Source organism: Polypterus senegalus, chromosome 4, assembly GCF_016835505.1.
Source record: "Polypterus senegalus isolate Bchr_013 chromosome 4, ASM1683550v1, whole genome shotgun sequence".
Taxonomy (NCBI): domain Eukaryota; kingdom Metazoa; phylum Chordata; class Cladistia; order Polypteriformes; family Polypteridae; genus Polypterus; species Polypterus senegalus.
The window spans coordinates 99,795,961-99,817,820 of record NC_053157.1 but is presented as its reverse complement, the minus strand read 5'-3'; the positions used below and the strand labels follow the sequence as shown (position 1 = coordinate 99,817,820).

At 38.1% G+C, this 21,860-nt stretch overlaps 1 protein-coding gene across 2 annotated transcripts in view; it reads right to left on the bottom strand.

Moving 5' to 3' along the window:
- Nucleotides 1-3,880: 3,880 nt before the first annotated feature.
- vldlr (very low density lipoprotein receptor) overlaps nucleotides 3,881-21,860 on the bottom strand; it is a 258,783-nt gene continuing 240,803 nt past the window's right edge. For both annotated transcript variants that reach the window (XM_039751092.1, XM_039751091.1), the window contains exon 19: nucleotides 3,881-4,582. In XM_039751092.1, the coding sequence (XP_039607026.1) occupies nucleotides 4,570-4,582 (13 nt within the window). In that variant the 3' untranslated portion in view covers nucleotides 3,881-4,569. The remainder of the gene's footprint in view (nucleotides 4,583-21,860) is intronic.

Genomic DNA, 21,860 nt, shown 5'->3' with positions numbered 1-21,860 from the left:
CATGGCCTTTTTATAACTTCACTTTAACTTAATACTGATACTCTGTATGTTCAATTCTTCATAATAACTATTCATAGTGGCTCTAAAATCCGTACTAACCCCAACTCTCTCTTCGGTTTCTTTTTCTGGTTTTTGTGGTGGCGGCCTGCGCCACCACCACCTACTCAAAGCATCATGATGCACCAACATTGATGGACTGAAAGCCAGAAGTCTACGTGACCATCATCATCAGGTCCTTCCATGAGAACCCTAAATACAAAGGACTGTTTGACTTATGTTAGGTAGATTGCCCAGAGGGGACTGGGCGGTCTCGTGGTCTGGAACCCCTACAGATTTTATTTTTTTCTGTCCACCCTGGCCATAGGACCTTACTTATTCTATGTTAATTAATGTTGACTTATATATTTTTTTATTGTGTCTTCTACTTTTCTATTCATTTTGTTAAGCACTTTGAGCTACATTTTTTGTATGAATATGTGCTATATAAATAAATGCTGATTGATAGTATTATTACCACATAAATCTGCATATGGTTTGCATTTTTCGCTCTATGTAAAATCCCGTTGCGGCACGGTAGCATAAGATGGGAGGGCTGAATAGAGAGGACCTTTTGGGAAGTACAGGACTGTCATTGCTATTTCCGGGAGTGCAATGGAAACGGACGCACTATTAAAATAGGGGCGCGAAAAGGCAGGAAGAGAAGGAAGGAAAGACAGCCCGAGTTTTTATGGTGGATATATACTACATGTCTACAGGGGAGCACCACAAGTCCAACGCAGTCTGGGGTAGCCACCTTGAAGATTCTGGATAAGCTGAGGGACGTGAACCTTACTGGTGAAAGGGATCGGAAGCAGTGTGAGCCATAAATCTTTTATTCTGGGATTGGCATGTCTAAGAAATTGAACTATGAGGAAATGGGAGAATCGGAAAGACTAAATCAAATGGACAGTGGGGAATATTCTTGGATATATAATGTTATGCCTTGTGTTTTTTGTATATATTGGAAGTGGGGGAGTTGTGGGAGATTGTAGAAAATTTACTTTTTTTTGTTGCATCTTTACTCGGTGTGGTTTGGTAAATATCACTTATTATTATTACAAGTCATCTTTCTGCGCTGTGGGAAGGGGCTGAAGGCAGTTTGGGGTTGACCTGCAATCCTCAGTACAATATCACTGAAAATTTAGTGAAGTGTAGCAGATACAATCATTACAACCTGTTCATTAGACTGCAGCTGATTCTTAATGGCTTCAATAAGCAGATTGCAGTCTTATTACATTTACCAATATGCAAAACTGAGTACCGCATACTACAAGATGTCCATTTAGATACGAGGACAATCCATTGTTGATAACAAGTACAGTATACATTTGATTTAGCAAACAGCTTATTCTGCTTTCCTCCTAGGTTGAATAAGAACAGAAATTTCATGTTAAGGGCTGTTAATGTCTAGTGATTGCTGGACACTATATGAAAAACAAAAGCCATGCAAATTACTGGCATTGCAGAAAGCAAAACGGATAATTAACTGATTCATCAGTGTACTCTTTCTATATGCATAAATATGTACATTTAATTTCCCTGACCTTTCTCTGTTGTAGGAGGCAGTCTCCACCCATTAAACTTATTTCAACGTAACTGAACAACACTTGTTTTAAGGAATAATCTATTGATAAATACAAGGATTATAGAAACTACAAATAGAATGACATACAGTGGTGTGAAAAACTATTTGCCCCCTTCCTGATTTCTTACTCTTTAGCATGTTTGTCACACAAAATGTTTCTGATCATCAAACACATTTAACCATTAGTCAAATATAACACAAGTAAACACAAAATGCAGCTTTTAAAGGATGGTTTTTATTATTTAGGGAGAAAAAAAAATCCAAACCTGCATGGCCCTGTGTGAAAAAGTAATTGCCCCCTTGTTCAAAAATAACCTAACTGTGGTGTATCACACCTGAGTTCAATTTCCACAGCCACCCCCAGGTCTGATTACTGCCACACCTGTTTAAATCAAGAAATCACTTAAATAGGAGCTGCCTGACACAGAAGTAGACCAAAAGCACCTCAAAAGCTAGACATCATGCCAAGATCCAAAGAAATTCAGGAACAAATGAGAACAGAAGTAATTGAGATCTATCAGTCTGGTAAAGGTTATAAAGCCATTTCTAAAGCTTTGGGACTCCAGCGAACCACAGTGAGAGCCATTATCCACAAATGGCAAAAACATGGAACAGTGGTGAACCTTCCCAGGAGTGGCCGGCCGACCAAAATTACCCCAACAGCGCAGACGACGACTCATCCGAGAGGTCACAAAAGACCCCAGGACAACGTCTAAAGAACTGCAGGCCTCACTTGCCTCAATTAAGGTCAGTGTTCACGACTCCACCATAAGACAGACACTGGGCAAAAACGGCCTGCATGGCAGATTTCCAAGACGCAAACCACTGTTAAGCAAAAACAACATTAGGGCTCATCTCAATTTTACTAAGAAACATCTCAATGATTGCCAAGACTTTTGGGAAAATACCTTGTGGACTGATGAGACAAAAGTTGAACTTTTTGGAAGGCAAATGTCCCGTTACATCTGGCATAAAAGGAACACAGCCTTTCAGAAAAAGAACATCATACCAACAGTAAAATATGGTGGTGGTAGTGTGATAGTCTGGGGTTGTTTTGCTGCTTCAGGACCTGGAAGGCTTGCTGTGATAGATGGAACCATGAATTCTACTCTCTACAAAAAATCCTGAAGGAGAATGTCCCAGCCATCTGTTCGTCAACTCAAGCTGAAGCGATCTTGGGTGCTGCAACAGGACAATGACCCAAAACACACCAGCAAATCCACCTCTGAATGGCTGAAGAAAAACAAAATGAAGACTTTGGAGTGGCCTAGTCAAAGTTCTGACCTGAATCCAATTGAGATGCTATGGCATGACCTTAAAAAGGTGGTTCATGCTAGAAAACCCTCAAATAAAGCTGAATTACAACAATTCTGCAAAGATGAGTGGGTGAAATTTCCTCCAGAGCGCTGTAAAAGACTCATTGCAAGTTATCGCAAACGCTTGATTGCAGTTATTGCTGCTAAGGGTGGCCCAACCAGTTATTAGGTTCAGGGGGCAATTACTTTTTCACAAAGGGCCATGTAGGTTTGAATTTTTTTTCCTCCCTAAATAATAAAAAACATCATTTAAAAACTGCATTTTGTGTTTACTTGTGTTATATTTGACTAATGGTTAAATCTGTTTGATGATCAGAAACATTTTGTGTGACAAACATGCAAAAGAATAAGAAATCAGGAAGGGGGCAAATAGTTTTTCACACCACTGTATACAGGATGCAAGACAGACCAGGCCACTTTACAAATCCTAGAAGAGATTCCTGCAGCAGGTTTTAAAGTGTAACCTCTGGCGAGTGGATTAATGTCCTTTCCAGTTACAGATTTAATGTCTGCTTATAGCAAAGTTATTTTGTCCATCACATACGGGAAGGCTCAATTTGTAGTCACAAGTCTACAGTATAATCAATGTCCATTTGGCAGAACCTTTTTGTCTGAAGCTGCTGCTACAGAGTTGTTCGCTCAGCTCTGATTTACACCTTTATCATCAGATGAAGTACAAGGGGTGACAAGAAAGTTAGTATGAGCTGCATTTCAACCATTCCTTCAGGAATGCAGGTGGGGGGTGCAAATTGTGTTCAGCACTCATGTTAAAGCTGGTATTTTAATAGGTCTTGTGCAAATAAATGCCCAGCAAAAAAAAGGGATATGACCACTTTGCCCAATATGCAAAAAAAGTACTGCTTGCGATACATTGTCAATACTACAAGTTACAATGATCTATAATTTGTGGTGGATTCAATCATAAAAAAACCAAAGGAAATTCAAAATTGAATTTAGCATTTATTCACAAATATGAATTTGCTCTCAAGAGCACTCACAGTAACAGCAAACATACAAAATGTTTTTCTTCAGCTGGAAGTTCCCCCCCATTCAGTCACTGCCAAAAATCTCTACAATATGTATACAAAATAATTTACAGTTTACAGATGAACATTCAAAGTGCTCAAGTACCTGATTGTATATAATTTTATGTACAAGATTTTATACAAATTCTTTACAGCCAGAACTTTAAATATATTATTCTTTTGACCTGAATAAGCCTTTTATGTACACTAAAATCCAATAAACATCCAAAATGAAAAATGGCATGAAAACTTAGCAAAATATTCCAGATCTTGTTTAAAATAGGTAACAACCCAATTTTAATTGGTATAATGACAACGTGTACATTGTTATTTGGTTAACTTGGTTCCCCATAGCTGAAGTTGGCTGAAATAAATCAGGAACTGGCAAAGTTAAATGGTTAAAAATGTTCACAAACCGTCTTCTGTAAATAAACACTGTACAAAGATGTATGCCATTACAAAAAAGTGGCTAATATGATCTTTAACAGTCACTGAAGACAAAGACATACTTCAAGTGATGAACATAGTTCAGAATGAAGAGGCATATCTAGGCAACCATGTTGACCTTGTATCCACTGCCATCAAGGTAAATCTTCTTCTGTATTTACCACAGATATCTGGAGTTGAAAGAAAAGAGGAAAAATATTCAAAACCATGGCTTGCTGTCCGAGCAAAATGCTAAGATAATACAAATACTGAAAATATGGGAATGCATGGAGCTGGCAGCAGACCTTCTCAATAAAATACATAAAATGCAGCAGTCACACACAATTAAATCAGGAGTTTGAACCAGCAGAATACCAAAGTCAATACATACTTCAATAAACTAAGGCTATTCTTGAAATGCTACCCATAACCTAGCTGTGCATGTCCTTTAACTTCTAACACCATGATCAGGAAAATGAGGAGCCGGTTTTAAAAAAGTATATTTCTGCAGCTACAGAAAGTTTGGCAGGTAGAACTATAATCCTTTAACTGCTCAATGGATAAAATTGACCCATCTTCATGTTACTGTACAAAAAGTCAGCAACCACCACCACAAACAGTAGCAGGCAGGTATGTTTGATTGGTAGGTACTATATGTAGCATCAGGTTGTGCATTAATAAAACACCAAATGTTGGAACTAAATTTTGCATTTACATTATGTATCACATGAAATATTCAGTAAAGATTCCATTTACCAATACTTGATATGCCAAGATTTAGCCTCTAGACTGGGTGTCCAGATGTGGTGGTCTCTCATTGTTATTCAGGCAGGTGACAGACACCAGATGTTTCAAAAAGCAGTTCTCAACTCACACCTTATGAGATATGACACATTACATTCAGTAGAATTTTACATATACATTAAATGTTTGACCATATAAATGAAATTTTCTGCAATTCATTTAATCATCAATAAGCAAATAACCTTTGCATATAGAAACCAGCAGTTTTAGGAAACTTCACTATTATATGTTATCTTGCATGAAGAATAAACTCTAGTGCCTGAACATGGATTGTTTAACCCAATAACGATATCGATATATGGTCAGCCAATTACAGATAGATATTGCACTGCTGCAGTTGTATAAAACATGAAAGGTAATGAAGTATGATTTTTTGCATAGGAACACGTTATGGGAAAGAAACGTCTAAAGCAGAACTCTATTAAGAGCGGTGTAATTTTTTCTCTTTATTAAAGAGGCTCAATTAAAGTATATACAAGCATATATAAACAAGACCTGCAGAAAAAAAAGGCTCGAAAGAAATGGAAAAGACAGCTGAAGCATCATCCAAGCTCAGAAAGGCATCAAGTCCAAGCTCAAGGTACGGCCTTTCAGAGACTGACCTGGAACAGATAGGCAAAAGCTGAGATTTCCTGGGACCCGACGCTGCTGCATTGTCTCCAGTCGAGAGTGAAAGTGGGAGCAATTATACAAGTGAGTTGGGCCACGATAGCTTTTCGATTCCAGATGATTCATTGAAAATAACCCTACGTTCTGCATTGGCAACTACTTCTTGCAAACCGGGAACACAGACTGGGCTTGCCACTTCGTCCGAGGAGCACAGAGAAGACCAAAAGATCTGTCCAAGCTGAAGGTAATTATCACTGCAATGGACACCGCTCAAGACATTAAGGAGCTTAAGAATAATATAAAGAATATAAATGACAGAAACAAAGAACATACACAAGACAAATGAGAAGCTGCTTCAGGATATAAAAAGACCAAGAAAAATATTTAAATAATTGCTTTGAGGCAACCTTTAAAAGGCACAGTATGCTAGAAAAAATTGAACAAGTACAGGAAAATGCATCTAAGTTTGAGAATAAACTTTGAGCACTTGACGCTCAGTTTGAAGATGTTGGGCCAACATTCACGACTTGTATTGAAACAGCTGAATAACTGGTATCTACCACTGACAGAAAAGCAATGGCTATAAATTCTGAATGCAAAGTACTTTGAGACAGACTAGCTGCACTGGAAGATTAATGCAGAAGGAATATTAGACTTTAACTAGTTAACTTAGTATTCTCAGGGAGACCTTAAAGTCCATACCCAATGGAATTCATACCTGAACTATTCTCTAAAATAATTGGAGGGGACTTCAAAATCAGACCTAGAAATAGCAGCAGCTTACCACATACGGGGATCAAATACCTCTAAAATTAGGACTCCTAACATGCGTTTAGAAAAGTTACAATTTAATTACATATGTTACTTCTCAGACAGAAAAAAAAGATTTGAAAAATGTCACATGTGTATTCAACCCGATTCCTCACCCTCAACAGCTGCTGAACATGCCACAGTTTACAACATTAAACAGCACTTGCAGAAAGCAGAGATCAGATACAACCTCTTGTATCCTGCCAAACTGAAAATGGACATTCAAGGCAATCTCTACATTTTTACTTCTACGCAGGATGCAGAAAATGAGCTGAAAAAACAAATCCTGACAGTTTTTTTGAAATATGATCATTGGTCACATCCTGCCCTGGCAAAGAAGATCTTACCAGCGGTTTGATCCATTTGCAATGATATTTGTACCATAATTAAACATCCCATTTACTTCACTGGCACTTTTTGTTTTTATTACAATTATATGCATATATATGTGTACTTTTTTCTTTTTTTTTTTTTAGGCGGCTGTTTAACATCATACCCTTGGTTTAGTGTAATGGGGCTTATGCTTATCCAGGGCTACTGTTTAACATCATTCCCTGGGTTTACTCTCTCAAAATGGTTCAAGATTGTATTTTATGCTTATAGTATTTGGGCTGTATTGTCAATAGATCTCTATTTTAATCCTTATAAGATGTTGCTGGGGGGCTTGTTTTGTTTTGAATGTGCTCCACCTCTAGGTATGTCAGAGGACTGGGACTTTGTGAAGTGTGGTCTGACCTCATGTGGGGAGGCAAGTAAGAGAAAAAGAGCAAACTATTTCTAAAGTTCCGAAACAATGTCTCCATGAACAAAAAGTTAACTTTGTGAGCTGGAATGTTCAAGGGCTGAATCACGAATTAAAGAGAAAGAAATTATTCTCTGAACAGGTCTAAAATAACAGTAAGCTAAAATAGTATTTTACAGGAGACCCACTCATTAAGCAAGGATAAGTTTCAGCTGCACAGAGACTGAACTGGCCAAATATTCCATTCCTGCTTTACAAAGAAAACTAGAGGTGTAGGAATTCTTATAAATTTAACAATTTCATTTGTAGTATCAGATGTAGGATCTGATCGAGAAGAGAGAGATGATTGTCATGGATAATTTAATTGTAAAGCGATACTTGATAAATATATATGCAACCAATACGGATGATTGGGACTTCATCCAAAACAAATTTGCATCCATTCCCAATGTGAACACTCAAAACTTTGTGTTTTAAATCCAGACCTAGACAGGTCCCCTTGCCACAGGGGAGATGAAATCTAACACTGCAAAAACAATTACACAGTTTGTAATTGATCAAAACTTATCAGACCCCTGGAGATTTCCAAACCCACATTCAACAGTGTATTCCTTCTACTCATCAGTGCATCACTACTACTCAAGAATTATTATTTTTTTTTAGGACACAAATATATCCTTTGAAGTTTCTGCAGGAATACTCTGGGGAAACTCTGAATGCTTTAAGAGGCCAGATTATCTCATATCTTTTCCACAGAAATAAATTGGAAACCTAGAAGGTATCAGAGCTAAATCAATTAAATTACCAGAATAGATCAAGAACATGCCAGATGTCCAAATGAAGCACTTTATAGGAAAGACAAGTTCTGCATTCAGAACTCAACCTCTTGACAACTAAAGAAACAGAACAACTCATTCTAAATCAAGACATCATTTACGAACCTCGCTGAACAAATCCACAGGCAGGAAGTTCGCAATGCAATCCCAGCAATTACCAGACGGAGACAAAATCATTGACCATAAAAATATAATGCACACATTTAGAGACTACTATAAGTCTTTATATTTTACTGAGATTAAAGATGACAAACCATAATCTAATGCATTTCTGGATGCATTATAGGTACCACAACTAGATACTCTCAGTGCAGAGGAATTGGATAAACCTCTGGCACTAACAGAATTACTAAATGCTATAAACTCACTTAAAAGTGAGAAAGCAATAGGCCTTGACGGTTACCTTGCCAAATTTCATAAAAATCTCAATTAAGGTAGCTCCCCTTTTATTTGCAACACTTACAAAAGCTAGAGACAAACATTCTACCTCAAACTTTGTCACGCTTTAAAATGACCATTTTTCATAAGCAAAATATTATAACATGCATCATACAGACCTATATCTTCTGAATAATGATGTTAAGATACACTCCAAAGTCCTAGCTAGAAGGACTGAGAAAGAGCTTCCTTCGGTAGTATCACAAGACCAAACTGTTTTTGTTTTGGTAAATTATGCACATTATACAACCCTTTTTTATTATGAAAAGGTTAAGTAAGTGTTGTAGTGGGAAGTTCGGAACGCATTATGGGTTAGCCTTCGCAAACGAATTAAGTTTGTAAGTCAAGGGTCCACTGTATTGCATATTTAAGTTAATCAAATTTATAACGAATCTCCGGAAATCCACCCGCCCATGTACCGTATTTGCATATATAGTTTCAACAAAAAGGTTTCATTTTACCACACATCTCCGCATTCACTTCCTGGTTTCCATCAAAAATGCCGACGGTCTCAAATTCTCGCCGATAAACATGATAAATATACCTGAAGAGACACTTTTAAGGAAATTTAAAAAATTTTGCTTGGAGAAGGTCAGCTTAAATACTGGTCATCTGCAAATACATGTAATTTAGTAGGTAGAGAAGGGGTTTGGCTTATATACCGAGTCGGCTTATATTCCGGGATCTACAGTAGATGCTAACCGACTACAGGACATGTGAGGAAGGTTTTCAGCAAAATCAATGCTAGAAAGGCAGCTGGACCAGATCAGTCAGAGGTTGTTTTGGGACATATTTAACACTTCCCTCCCGAGTGAAGCAATGGCTACAAAATTGTTTTAAAAACTACTATCATTCCAGTGTCCAAGAAATACAAAGCCTTAATGACTATCGTCCAGTAGTGCTAACTCTGGTGGTAGTAGCGTCAGAGTGATGATTATGAAGCTGGAAATTGAAGATGTGATGATGAATGTTGTGAATGGATGTGTGATTGATGGAAACAAGATTTCTGGAGTCATTTGGGTGAAGGGACAGAGTGGTGATTACAGTGGATTTCAATAGATACATTGGTGAAGGAAACAGATGGGATGAGGAGGTGATGGGTAGGTATGGTGTCAAAGACAGGAATGAAGGTCAGATGGTGGATATTGTGAAAAGGATGGACATGGCTGTGGTGAATATATTTAAGAAAAGGGAAGAACAGAGGGTGATGATCAAGAGTGGAGGAAGATGCACACAGGTAGATTATATCCTATATAGGAGGGTAAATCTGAAGGAGACTGAATACTGCAAAGTGGTGGCAGGGCAAAGCACAACATAGGATGGTGGTCTGTAGGATGATGTTAAATATCAAGAGGAGGAACAGTGAGAGCAGTGCCATGGATCAAATGGTGGAAGACGGTAAGGTGGAGTTCAGGGAGAAGGTAAGATGGGCACTGGGTGGCAGTGAAAAGCTACCAGATAGCTGGGCAACTACAGCAGAAGTAGTAAGGGTGACAAGCTAGAAGGGTGCTTGGCATGACATCTGGATAGAGGAAGGAGGAAAAAGGAAATCTGGTTGTGGAATGGGGGAAGTACACCAGAGTATAAAAAGGAAGAGGTTGCTGAAGTGGGAGAGTCAGAGAGAGATGCAGAAAGTAGACTTGAGTACAAGGAGATAAAGCACAAGGTGAAGAGGTGGCAAAGGCTAAAGAAAAGGTTTATGATGAGTTTTATGATGAGTTGTGTGAGAGGTTGTACACTAAGAATGGAGAAAAGGACCTGAATTTATTGGCTAGAAAGAGGGACCGAGCTGAAAAAGATGTGCAGCAGGTTAGGGGTAATAAAGGATGAAAATGGAAACATAAAAGTAAGGAGAGAGTGTTGAGCAGATAGAAAGAGTAGGAGAGGCTGATGAATGAAGACAGAGAGAGAAAAGGTTGGATGATGAAGCGATAGTGAATCAGGAAGTGCAACAGATTAGCAAGGAGGAAGTAAGGACAGCTGTGAAGAGGATGAAAAATGGGAAGGCTGTTGGTCCACATGGCATACCTGTGGAAACATGGAGTTTAGGAGAGAGGGCATTGGACTTTTTTTTAAACCAGACTGTTTAATGAAATCTTGGAAAGTGAGAGAATGCCCGAAGTGTGGAGAAAAGTGTACTGGTACAGCTTTTTAAGAATAAGGGGGGTGTTCTTAGCTGTAGTAACTAAAAGGGTGGGGGATAAAATTGATGAGCCACAGCATGAAGTTATGGGAAAGAGTAGTGGAAGCTAGGTTAAGAAGGGTGGTAATGATTAATGAGCAGCAGTATGGTTTCATGTCAGCACCACAGCGATGTTTGCTGTGAGGATGTTGATGGAGAAGTGTACAGAGCACCAGGAGGAGTTGCATTGAGTCTTTGTGGACCTGGAGAAAGCATGAGACATGGTGTCTTGAGAGGAGCTGTGGTATTGTATGAGGAAGTTGGGAGTGGCAGAGAAGTTGACGGAGTTTAACAGGATATGTACAAGTGAAATGTGACAGTGGCGAGGTCTGCAATAGAAGTGACAGATGCATTCAACATGGAGATGGGATTACATCAGGGAGCTTCTCTGAGCCCTTTCTAATTTGCAATGGTGATGGACAGTTTGCCAGACGAGATTAAACAGGAGTCCCCAAAGACTATGTTGTTTGTTGATGACATTGTGATCTGTAGCGAAAGCAGGGAGCAAGTTGAAAAGACCCTGGAGAGATGGCGATATGCTCTAGACAGGATAGTAATTAAGATTAGTAGGAACAAAACATAATACATGTGTGTAAATAAGAGGAAGTTCAGTGGAATGGTGAGGTTGCTGGGAATAGAGTTGCCTAAGGTGGTTGAGTTTAAATACTTGGAAGCAACAGTACAGAGTAGTGATGGGCCGCTCGATACTCAGGTTTCGACACTGTCGAGCTTTTGAAGCACTGGAGATCGAAGCACCACTTCGAGGCTTGCTTCAAATGCGCCCGTCACGTGATTGAGTCACGCTAGCGTAATGACGTCACTGATATCTGCGCAGTAAGCAGTCGATTTGGTCAGTTACTAGTCTGCTGAAATGCTTTGTCTCAAAGCATAAAAGCGGTTGTCTGTGCTACAGCGATAAAGTGCGCTAACCCGAGTTCAAATCCTAGTTGGGGCACAGATATGTTGAAATACTGATTTTGTATAAAATAGTTAAGTAGTACTTGTCTGAAAGTTAATATATTTTGGAGACATTATGAACGATTTACATGGGGCACCTTTTTCCTCTGTGTAGAATCGTGTCCACCAAGAATCTGTAACAAATTGATGAGCATATTTTGCTTAAGGTAGCACATATTATAACAATCCAGAATCTATTCTACCCCATGTCAATTATATCAGATTGGCTAAGAAATGCTTCACTAAAGCCGACATGGTCATTACACCAGTATATGCGCAAGACATTCCTCATTAAACGTTTTTACTATTCAGTGATTCCCAGATCTGTTGCGGATTTGTATTATTGATTTCCTAAACGCAATGCGAGTAAAAGCGTTTGCTGCATAACTAATCCCAACTGCCTTTAAAACAAAACCAGCGCCATCAACAGTGTCTTCTGCAATTTTAGGAAAGCCTCGGGATATCTGCGTTAATGAGACAAAAAGTGGTAAAGAAACTTTGCAAATTCATCCAGAGGTGAACGTAAAGATCACTCAAGTACTGACAAGGAGCAGCTGGATAAGCACCTCTGGAGGCAAACTTTCAAAAAAGCATCTAACTTTGTCAGCAACATCCTCTCTTTCTGAATGCATCTTATCAAAGGCTGCGCTATGGGGTAAATAAGTAATCTTACGAACTGCAACACAGAGTAAATAATTGACGCAAGTAGAATTACTGAAGTTTTTGTCGTTTCTGTATTCTTAAACCATCTTCCAGTTACACAATCCCCCGCAGTCACTGTCACATTCAATGTCCCCTGCTTACTTAACCTGTCTTGTTACCAAAAGCATCAACACTGAGTTTCATTCAAGGCTTTACCGTCCTTCCTTTCATAGACATAAAATAAAACATTTCCTCTACATATGTGTCCAATAATAATAGTAAACTTGCAGGAACGAGAAAAAGCACAAGATGGGAATATTCATGACAAGAGCCTGGGCATCAGGATGAGAATGTTCCTTGTCACCCATTACGTGAGCTCGTCTGCCATCCCTCGGTTACACTGGCACACGTTACACTCGGGGGCAAATGCAATGGAGAATACCGACAATGCACACCTTCAGAAGTGAAATAAATCGACTGTATAAATAGAACATTTCAGATAAACAATTAATTTTGATAATCGTAAACAATGCAACAATTATATGTTGTGTTATTTTTTATTTATACTCACCAAACGTTACATATCTACATGGAAAATGAACATAGGTAATATGTTTATAATCATTTTGACTAAAATACACTGTGAAAACATATTAATGAGCAAATTGAGACACATTAGCCTTTGGGAAACAAAGCGTGTGCGCTGTCATTTAGGACAGAATGCATTGTTAACGTGACGCACTGTCTACTGACACGATGTCACAAAAAAAAAAAAAAAACAGCACAGTCCATGCAAACTCAAATCCTCCTTGATGTTTGACCTTATGAATAATTGTCAATATCAAATCAATAAAGTAATTTTAAGAAGATGACAAGTCTACTATAGTCCGTTCAATTAGCGCTCCTTTTAAAAAGTTTGCTTATACGGAATATAAAACAGAATCTCAATGAAGCAGGACTAGCGAGTAGGAACAAATAATATGAGACACTGAGATATTATAATTCCTAATAACGGGAACAAGTAAAAACGACGACTTCCTGAAACGGACACTGTAAGTGTAGGCATTTCAATAAATAATTTAGGAGGCTTCTGTGTGCATTTCAATATCGATTTAAGAACTAGGTAGGCCACCTGTTGTACTATAAATGGTAGCTCAAGCAGCACTTAACAGTACATAGTCCAACAGGACAATGACTGACTGAAACGAAGATGCTGCGCCGCTACAATAAAGGTTCACACTGTCATTCTGCATGTTTAGAAGGCGCTGATTGGCCAAAAGTGTTTATAGCTAATTGTCCCAAGTTAGAAGTGACATATAGCGATCAGAAACGAAGACACATTTAGGTATGCTGGACAGTAGTTCGTTTTTCTACAATACAAATTCAGTACGACACCAGAGTCTCCAAACACACAAATATGAAGCTTATTACGTTTTACAGTGAAACGCTTTACATACACAATATAATTAGGGGCATGTGCCCCCTGCCCGACTAAGGTGGCCCGACCTTCCATCGATAGCTCGATTCGCTTGCTATCCGTCCAAGATTGTTAAAAACTTTCACAAGGAGGAGGATCAGTGACGCGAACCCCTGGTGTTTTTACTGAAAGACAGTGACAACACCAATGAGCCACCCAATTGGGATAATTAACAAGCTCTGCACAACTGAACTACTACTACTGTTCTTACTGCGGTGGATGAAATATGTTTGACATATGCACGTTAAAATGGTTTAATTGATACGAGTATCATTGTTGTATTCACCTAATGAAGACGAAAAAATTATATTTATAGATGTATACTATGACGTACGGTTTTGAACAAAATTAAGTGTTCCATAAAAAGGTTGCACGATTTACCTAATCTTTTCATATTATATATGACAATATATCTTTGACACTATGTCTCAGACAAAGGAAACCACAAGAATCCTGAATTGTAGTTTAACCATAATCAACTGAAATGTGTAATGTCAATCCGAATTACAAAATATAACTAGAGTAGTTAAGTGTCATATAGACTCAAAATATAGAGGTCACTGCCTTTCAGTGTGCTAAGGCTTCACAAAGATTCAGTAACCAGTGACCATGTCTGCTCGAAGCCCTGTCATGATCTAATCTCGGTACTACGCATGTCTGAGACTTCGGAGCCCCGTCATGATCTCAGTAGTACACATGTCTGAGGCTTCGGAGCCCGTCATGATCTCAGTACTACGCATGTCTGAGGCTTTGGAGCCCGTCATGATCTCAGTACTACGCATGTCTGAGGCTTTGGAGCCCGTCATGATCTCAGTACTACGCATGTCTGAGGCTTTGGAGCCCCGTTCGAACGCGTCATGACACAATCTCAGTACTACTAAAAAACTCAACAGAATGAAATTGAAATGAACATTTGTATATGATCAATACATGTTAAATGATTGTGCCCGATAATACTTTGTGGCAAAAAATAAAATTATACATCATACAAACACCGACTTGTTGAATGCATAATTCTGCAAAGAGCAGCTTTAGCAATACGGGTGACGACACATCTCTCACTATAATACTCTCATAAATATCCATTCTTCGCCTCATGCAACGTTTTCATGCAACACTGAATGTACGTCATATAGTATACATCTATATACAATTATTTTCATCTTCAGTACATACATACATGCATGCATACATTAAAAAAAACATACATTATATACAACCCTCATGAAAATAGTAGTGGTGCAGCGGTAGCGTTGACGCATCATAATAAAGCATACGTGGGTTTGGGTCCCATGTCCACCCACTGTGAATTATGACCCAACAAGAGTCTGATTTTCTTTTTATTTTCCCCATTAAACAGCAAATTCCAATGTGGACTGGGAGCGAGCAAGGCGAGAACACTAGTAAAGATATATCAAATGGAAATGTGCATTTTGTTTTATGTCTATAACAATAAAAAAAATTGAGTAATGATTTCAACTGTTTTTGTAGTTGTTGATGGCGGGTTTAGCGGTTTAAATTTTTTAAATATTAAATTGATAAGGTGGAATGTGTTCTTTGAGTGTTTTCTACACGGTAATTGTATTAGTAACTGGATTGCGCCTCTATTACTGGAAGATTGCTTAGGAATGATACAGACTGGACAACTATAGGTTTTAGGAAACGTTTTATTATTGCACTGTGCTGTGACTAAAAAACTTTTTACTGATCGCCTGTTCGGACCATGAAGATGTGTTCACGAGGGAGGGATGCTGCTGTTAAAAGCAAATGCTTTTTCAACAGCAGGTCCAAATCTGTTTATCCCGCTGCTTTTTGTTGCCTCAGCACTCAAGAGGATCTTTAATGCCGACCTTGATATGTGCACTGCTCACCTTGAAGTGTCCCGTGTGTGTCTATGTGTCGGAGACTGATCTGCGCCGTGACTCTCAGCCTCTCTGATGTGCTCCGGATTGACACCTTTGAATGTTTGGTGCAGCAGAGCAAATTCAACCTGATCTACCACAGTGGGTTTATCATCACCTTATTCCAGCATTTCTCAACCTTTAAGTATTTGCGACCAGAGTTTTCATAACAGTTTTCATCGTGCCCCCCCAACATTTTTTTGAAATGTAGATGCATATTTTATTATACCTACTTTTATCTAACTATTTTTTTTCCTAGTATCAGAATGTAGTTTAAGTTAATTTGTTTTGGTTCCAACAGCTGTTTTTTTTTCATATTTTTGATTCTTGTTTTCTTTTTTTCACATCTTCGGACCCCCCAGGGCCCGCCCACATGTTGAGAACCACTGCCGTATTCAATGGAGGGGTTCATGGACATCAAATGGCAATGAATAGAAATGGATTAATGTAAATACGTGAGCTGCCGTCCGCAATTAGACATCGCATTTTGATGGCGATTTTGATTAGGGGTGATTCCCGAACAGATCTCTTATGCGATCCTTCCACAGTATCTCTCAAAATTATTTAGTTCAAATTAGTTATAAAGATTTCAATTCTGATCATTTTTTTTTTATTATTGTTAATTTTGATGAGTCTTTAAGTCAGATCAAATTCGGGCTAGCACTACGCTCAGAATTTGAAAAGCAACCACCTTAGTTAGTTAAGCCATTGACAGCGTCATTTCTTTGTAGCAAACTCGTTACTTTCGTGCTCCACAAAATATTGTAAAGTATTAATAAATGAAATATTTCAACACTTGATCGAATAACAACAAGTGATAAGGATTTCACCTTTTTTCTCAAATGTGCTTACCTATATTGTGGCAAAGTACAGGGATAAACCTTAATTAAAATGGAGTAGATGGAAAATAAAGTCAAACCAAAGAAAACATTTCAGGCTATTAAATGTAATCTCAAGAAAAGATGAGGGTTAATTATAATACTAATAACAGGACCGATTATAATGATACAGTGCAAAAGTAAATACTAATTTAAAGAGCCGGGAAACCATGAGTGAGGTGTCTTATTTTGTTTAACTCTTGCTATCGTATAGTGCATTCAGCTTGTCGGCGTTAGTTTGTTAGGTTTGTCAGCAACTTAGTGTCTGATGTCTAAAAATATTATATATATATATATATTATATTTTTTTTTAGACATCAGACACTAAGTTGCTGACAAACCCTTCTCTTCATTGTCAGTCTGTAACAGCGAAAAAAATAAAAGCAATAAGTTATATAACAGACGTCATTGAAGTGGATCATTTGTTTGTGTAATGTTAATGAAAAGTGCCAGGAGGGGTCACTAGAGAGGAGAGTGTCAAATACTTCAAAGCTTCGATACGATTTCCGACAATTGCTTCAAAAGTTTTGATGCTTCGTGAGGCTTCATTCGGCCCATCACTAGTACAGAGTAATGCGTATTGTGGAAGAGATGTGAAAAAGAGTGCAAGCAGGGTAGAATGGGTGGAGAAGAGCATCAGGAGTAATTTGTGACAGATGGGTATAAGCAACAGTCAAAGGGAAGGACTACAGAACAGTAATTTACATGTTTTATGGATTGGAGACTTTGGCACTGACCAAAAAAACAGGCGACAGAACTGCAGGTGGCAGAGTTAGAGTTTAAAATTTGCATAGGAAGTGACAAGAATGGACAGGATTAGAAATGAGTACATTAGAGGGTCAACTCAGGTTAGACGCTTTCAAGACAAAGCCAAAGAGGCAAGATTGCATCAGTTTGGACATGTGCAGAGGAGAGATGCCGTGTATATTGGTAAAAGGATGTTAAGGATAGACCTGCCAAGCAAGAGGAAGAGAGGAAGGCCTAAGAGAAGGTTTATGATGTGGTGAGAGGACATGCAGGTGATGGGTGTAATAGAGCAAGATGCAGAGAACAGGAAGATGTGGAAAAAGATGATTTGCTGTGGCAAGCCCCAATGGGAGGAGCTGAAATAAGAAGTCCAGTAGTGCTAACTCCAATTATGAACTGCTTTGAGACACTACTGCTGGAAACACATTGAGTGCTATTCCAGATAGCTCGGATCTATACATTTTGCCTATAAACCACAAACATGTCTACAGAGGATGCAGGAATCCTTACAATGCAGAGAAACTTGAAACATCTGGACAAAAAGCTTGTTACCATTATTTGCAGATTCAGCACTACCTTCAACACTAATTCCAATCCAGCTGATCACCAAACTCCGACCTGGGTCTCTGTGCCTCCCTGAGTAACAGGATCTTGGATTTTGACTAGCAGAACACATGTGGATTGGTAGACAAGCCGCCTCCACGCTGATTCTGAACATCGATTTGGAATTGTATCTACCTATATAGTCATGAGTGAAAAGGAGTTCATCAGGGTATTTGTTTCACTGCCCTGTGGGATGTCAAAGTTCAATGACAGTTAAAACATTATAGGCCTGATCATAGATAATGGGACAGAACACATTACAGCAGTAAAAGAGGCCTATCAGCAGCTTTACTTTCTCACTTGTATTCTCAGCGGCCCACAGCAATTATAAATATACTGTAGAGTCCATACCGACAGGCAGACAATAGTTCAGCTAAGGACCACAAGGCAATGTGGAAGGTGGTTGAAACAGTGCAGACCATCATTGGGACATGGGTATCATCCCTGTGAGACATTTACCAGGCCCAGTCTGGGAAAGGCAAAATAAATCAATGTACCAGAAAAGGTATCACTCGGAAAGGGTATTTTTCTTTCTCCTTCCATCAAGCAGACACTATAGAACTATGGACTCTGAAACTGAGATAAAAGAACAGATTAACCCGCAGGTAATAAGGCTGCTCAACTGTCATACATTAATCAACTAAATGAATTAAGTGCCATTTAATGATTATTGTGTAAATGTTGTGCTTGTGTTATTTACTTTGATTAATAGATCAAATTTAAAATCTTTCCTAATGTTTGTCTACAAGTAACACTAAGCAAATTATGAGGTATGCACAGGTGTGAATATATTCTTATCACATGAACAGTGTACACTACGTTTTCCTAAACGGTGCTTACTTTTCACCCATTTTTTGTTAATTTGCAAACCCTACAGATCAAACCAAGGGGAAACAAAATGACCACATGAGTTTCAGTATACCTTGTACACATAAATATGAACGGAATTACACTGCATTATGCTTTTATTAAAGCCATGCATTTTTGAATGAGCTAAGCCAGATGCACACCACACTTTCCATGGCAAGCTATAGGTATGAACAATTTAAATAAAAACAACAAAAAAAAAAAAGTAAAAGGCATTGTATATGAAAGAGCAGATTGTCAAACCAGTTATATTTTTTAATGTAGGACAATCTTTCTTGCGGAGAAAATGGTATTAAAAGAATTTAACTTGCTGAATGAAAATTTACTGAAAGTCAATGAAACAAATCGAAAGATACTCAGGAAGAACATATAAATTCCATATAGAACCTGGCAGTGTAAGGCAGGAATAACAGCTTTGAGCTACCACTCTATGACATACATCTGTGCTACACCTCTTCATGATTAAAACATAGATGAAGAGACATTGCTGAATTAGTCTGAGAAACTGAAAGTCTACATGTGCTTGTGTATGTACATGCCCTGCAATGGACCGATATCCTGTCTGGGGAATTGTATGCTGGGCTAGGATCCAGCTGTCCCACCATCATGCTCTGGATAAGCAGATAAATGGAAGGACTATGATTGTCTATAGCAGAGGAAAAAAAAAAAAAAAAAACATGAATTGATTAACTGAGGGAAGCAATTATCAATGACAGTACTTTTTGAGTGGTGGTGGGGAACTGTGGTCACTGTGACAGACAGACATGCATACATAGTCCTTTTAAAAGGTCTAAATGCACAACATGACTAGTCAGTGTCATTCAGATAATTTGGGGGGGTACCCCATTGTATGAAACCTGGACAGTGCACCTTCTGGTGCAAGTTTTCAGAACATAATTAAAGCTAGCCATCTACTTGAAGCATAAAGATGTTACCAAAATGGTTTTCCACATGGAAAGAAAAGACATTCACAGTCACCAGTCAGAAGTGGTAAAAGGGGACTTCAGATAACTGCTACACATCATTTGAAAGGGGGCGTGGGAGTCAAGTGCTTGAATAGTCATCTCTGGACCAGTCAGATGCTCAGATGAGGCCTTTAGTCATCATCATTTTCCCTAAAAGCCTGGCTGAAAACTTCCTCTGCTGCTGGGTGAGACAGCATTTATTTTTCGGAAGAGATGGATTACCTCTGAACAGGCAAGGTGCCCTGGTCCTGTTAGACAATATAGCTAATATAAATCAGCTTTGACTCTTTGAAATCCATTATAAAACGAATGTACAATATTTAAAATCTAGCAAAGCCATTAGCTGAATTGTCTGAAAATGGCTTTTATATTAAACCAGTGACATAAGCATTAAATAGTAACATTAAAAACTGCTTACGACGAGGGATTAATATCCATAATTTGATCAATATCTCCCCAATTGTTTGATGAAATCATGCAAACACGTGACTTATAAAACAATGTAGCATCAGAATAGTTTGCTAGGTACAGCATGGTGTAAATAGTGATGTTGATTTAAATCAGCTATGTCTTACTGTTAAATATGAAGCTATGCCAAGATATCAGTATTGTGCAGTGGCTTCATCTATAGATGTGCACTAATGGACCATGGTTTAAAAAGTCGGAAAAAAGTAGTATAAAGTATAACAACTTATTTGCTATTTCAAGATGTCCTAAACTCTGATAAAACTGTGCTCTTCCACTAAAAATAAAAAAACATGGCTTAATAAAGATGGCATTGTAGGGCTAATTGAACAAAACTGTAATTCAGAGGTGCTTCTTTTGGTTTGCCAAAGTTTAGCGACTATTTTACCGAGCTGATTATACTGTAAATTTAAGTTTGGTACTTTCACAGCCTACAAATTTCTTGAATGAGTTGTTCAAGGAGGGATACAGTCCCTCATACTGAGTGTTTATAGACCCAAACCATAATTCCCTGATAAATGACGTTATCAGACTTAATATCCATAATAACTAAATATGATAGGTTCCTAATCGTAGGAGATTTTAGTTTTTGTGGATTATCTGTGTGACCGTAAAAACAGGAGAATTGGCTTGTTGCACTCCTTGCATCTTTATCAGCAGGTCAGCCAGCCTACACACTGTATTAAGTAATTTCAAAAGGATTAAAAGTTTGACATGATGCAGGGTGTGCATATTTGTATTCTGACCATTTCTGCATTCTATTTAATGTAGAAATGCTGGTAACTAGTACCAAGTTGACACATTTGCAGCATTGAGGTTTGTTAATATTTTAAATATTGGTCAGAATTCAGTGCTTGTCCTAGCTAAGTCAACAATGTTACCAATGAGGTGAAATATTTATTTTAAGGTGAGTGCAGTAGTCAACATAGCGGCTGCCAAAAAATGGCAATGAATGCCTTGAACATTAAAATACTCCAGAAAAAAGAGTGTGTCAGATCTTAACAAAAAATGTCTTCAGGCTGAGCAGAAATGGAAGAAAACTTATTTAACAATACATTATGAAATATTAAAAAGGCACAAACTACTGAGTACAATAAAGTAGTCTGTTTTAAGAGACAGTAGTATTTTTCTAAAACTATAGAAATTTGTTTCCAACTATTAGTCTCCTAAACCCAGTTCAATCAATTAAATACCTCCTGAAAAATTCTAACAAGGTTTTAAACCCTTTTTAAAACAAGATTAATAATTAGTAATATAATACAGCCTCCAAAAACAGTTAAACCTCAGTTTTGTTTTTTTTATTTTTTATATATAAACCATTCCTTCACTGAAACAGGTTTACCTGAACTGCATAGAATAATTTCTAAACTGTCCTACGCCAGGTTCCAACAAGCTTAAAACTCTGATGTGCTTATTGATAGTGTACCTGACATAGTTAACTTGCCCTTAAATAGAGGGGTCTTCCAAGATTGTCTAAACACTGCAGTACTTAATCCCCTGCTAAAGAAAAATTGGCTCCACTGTAACTTGACTACATAAACCTACT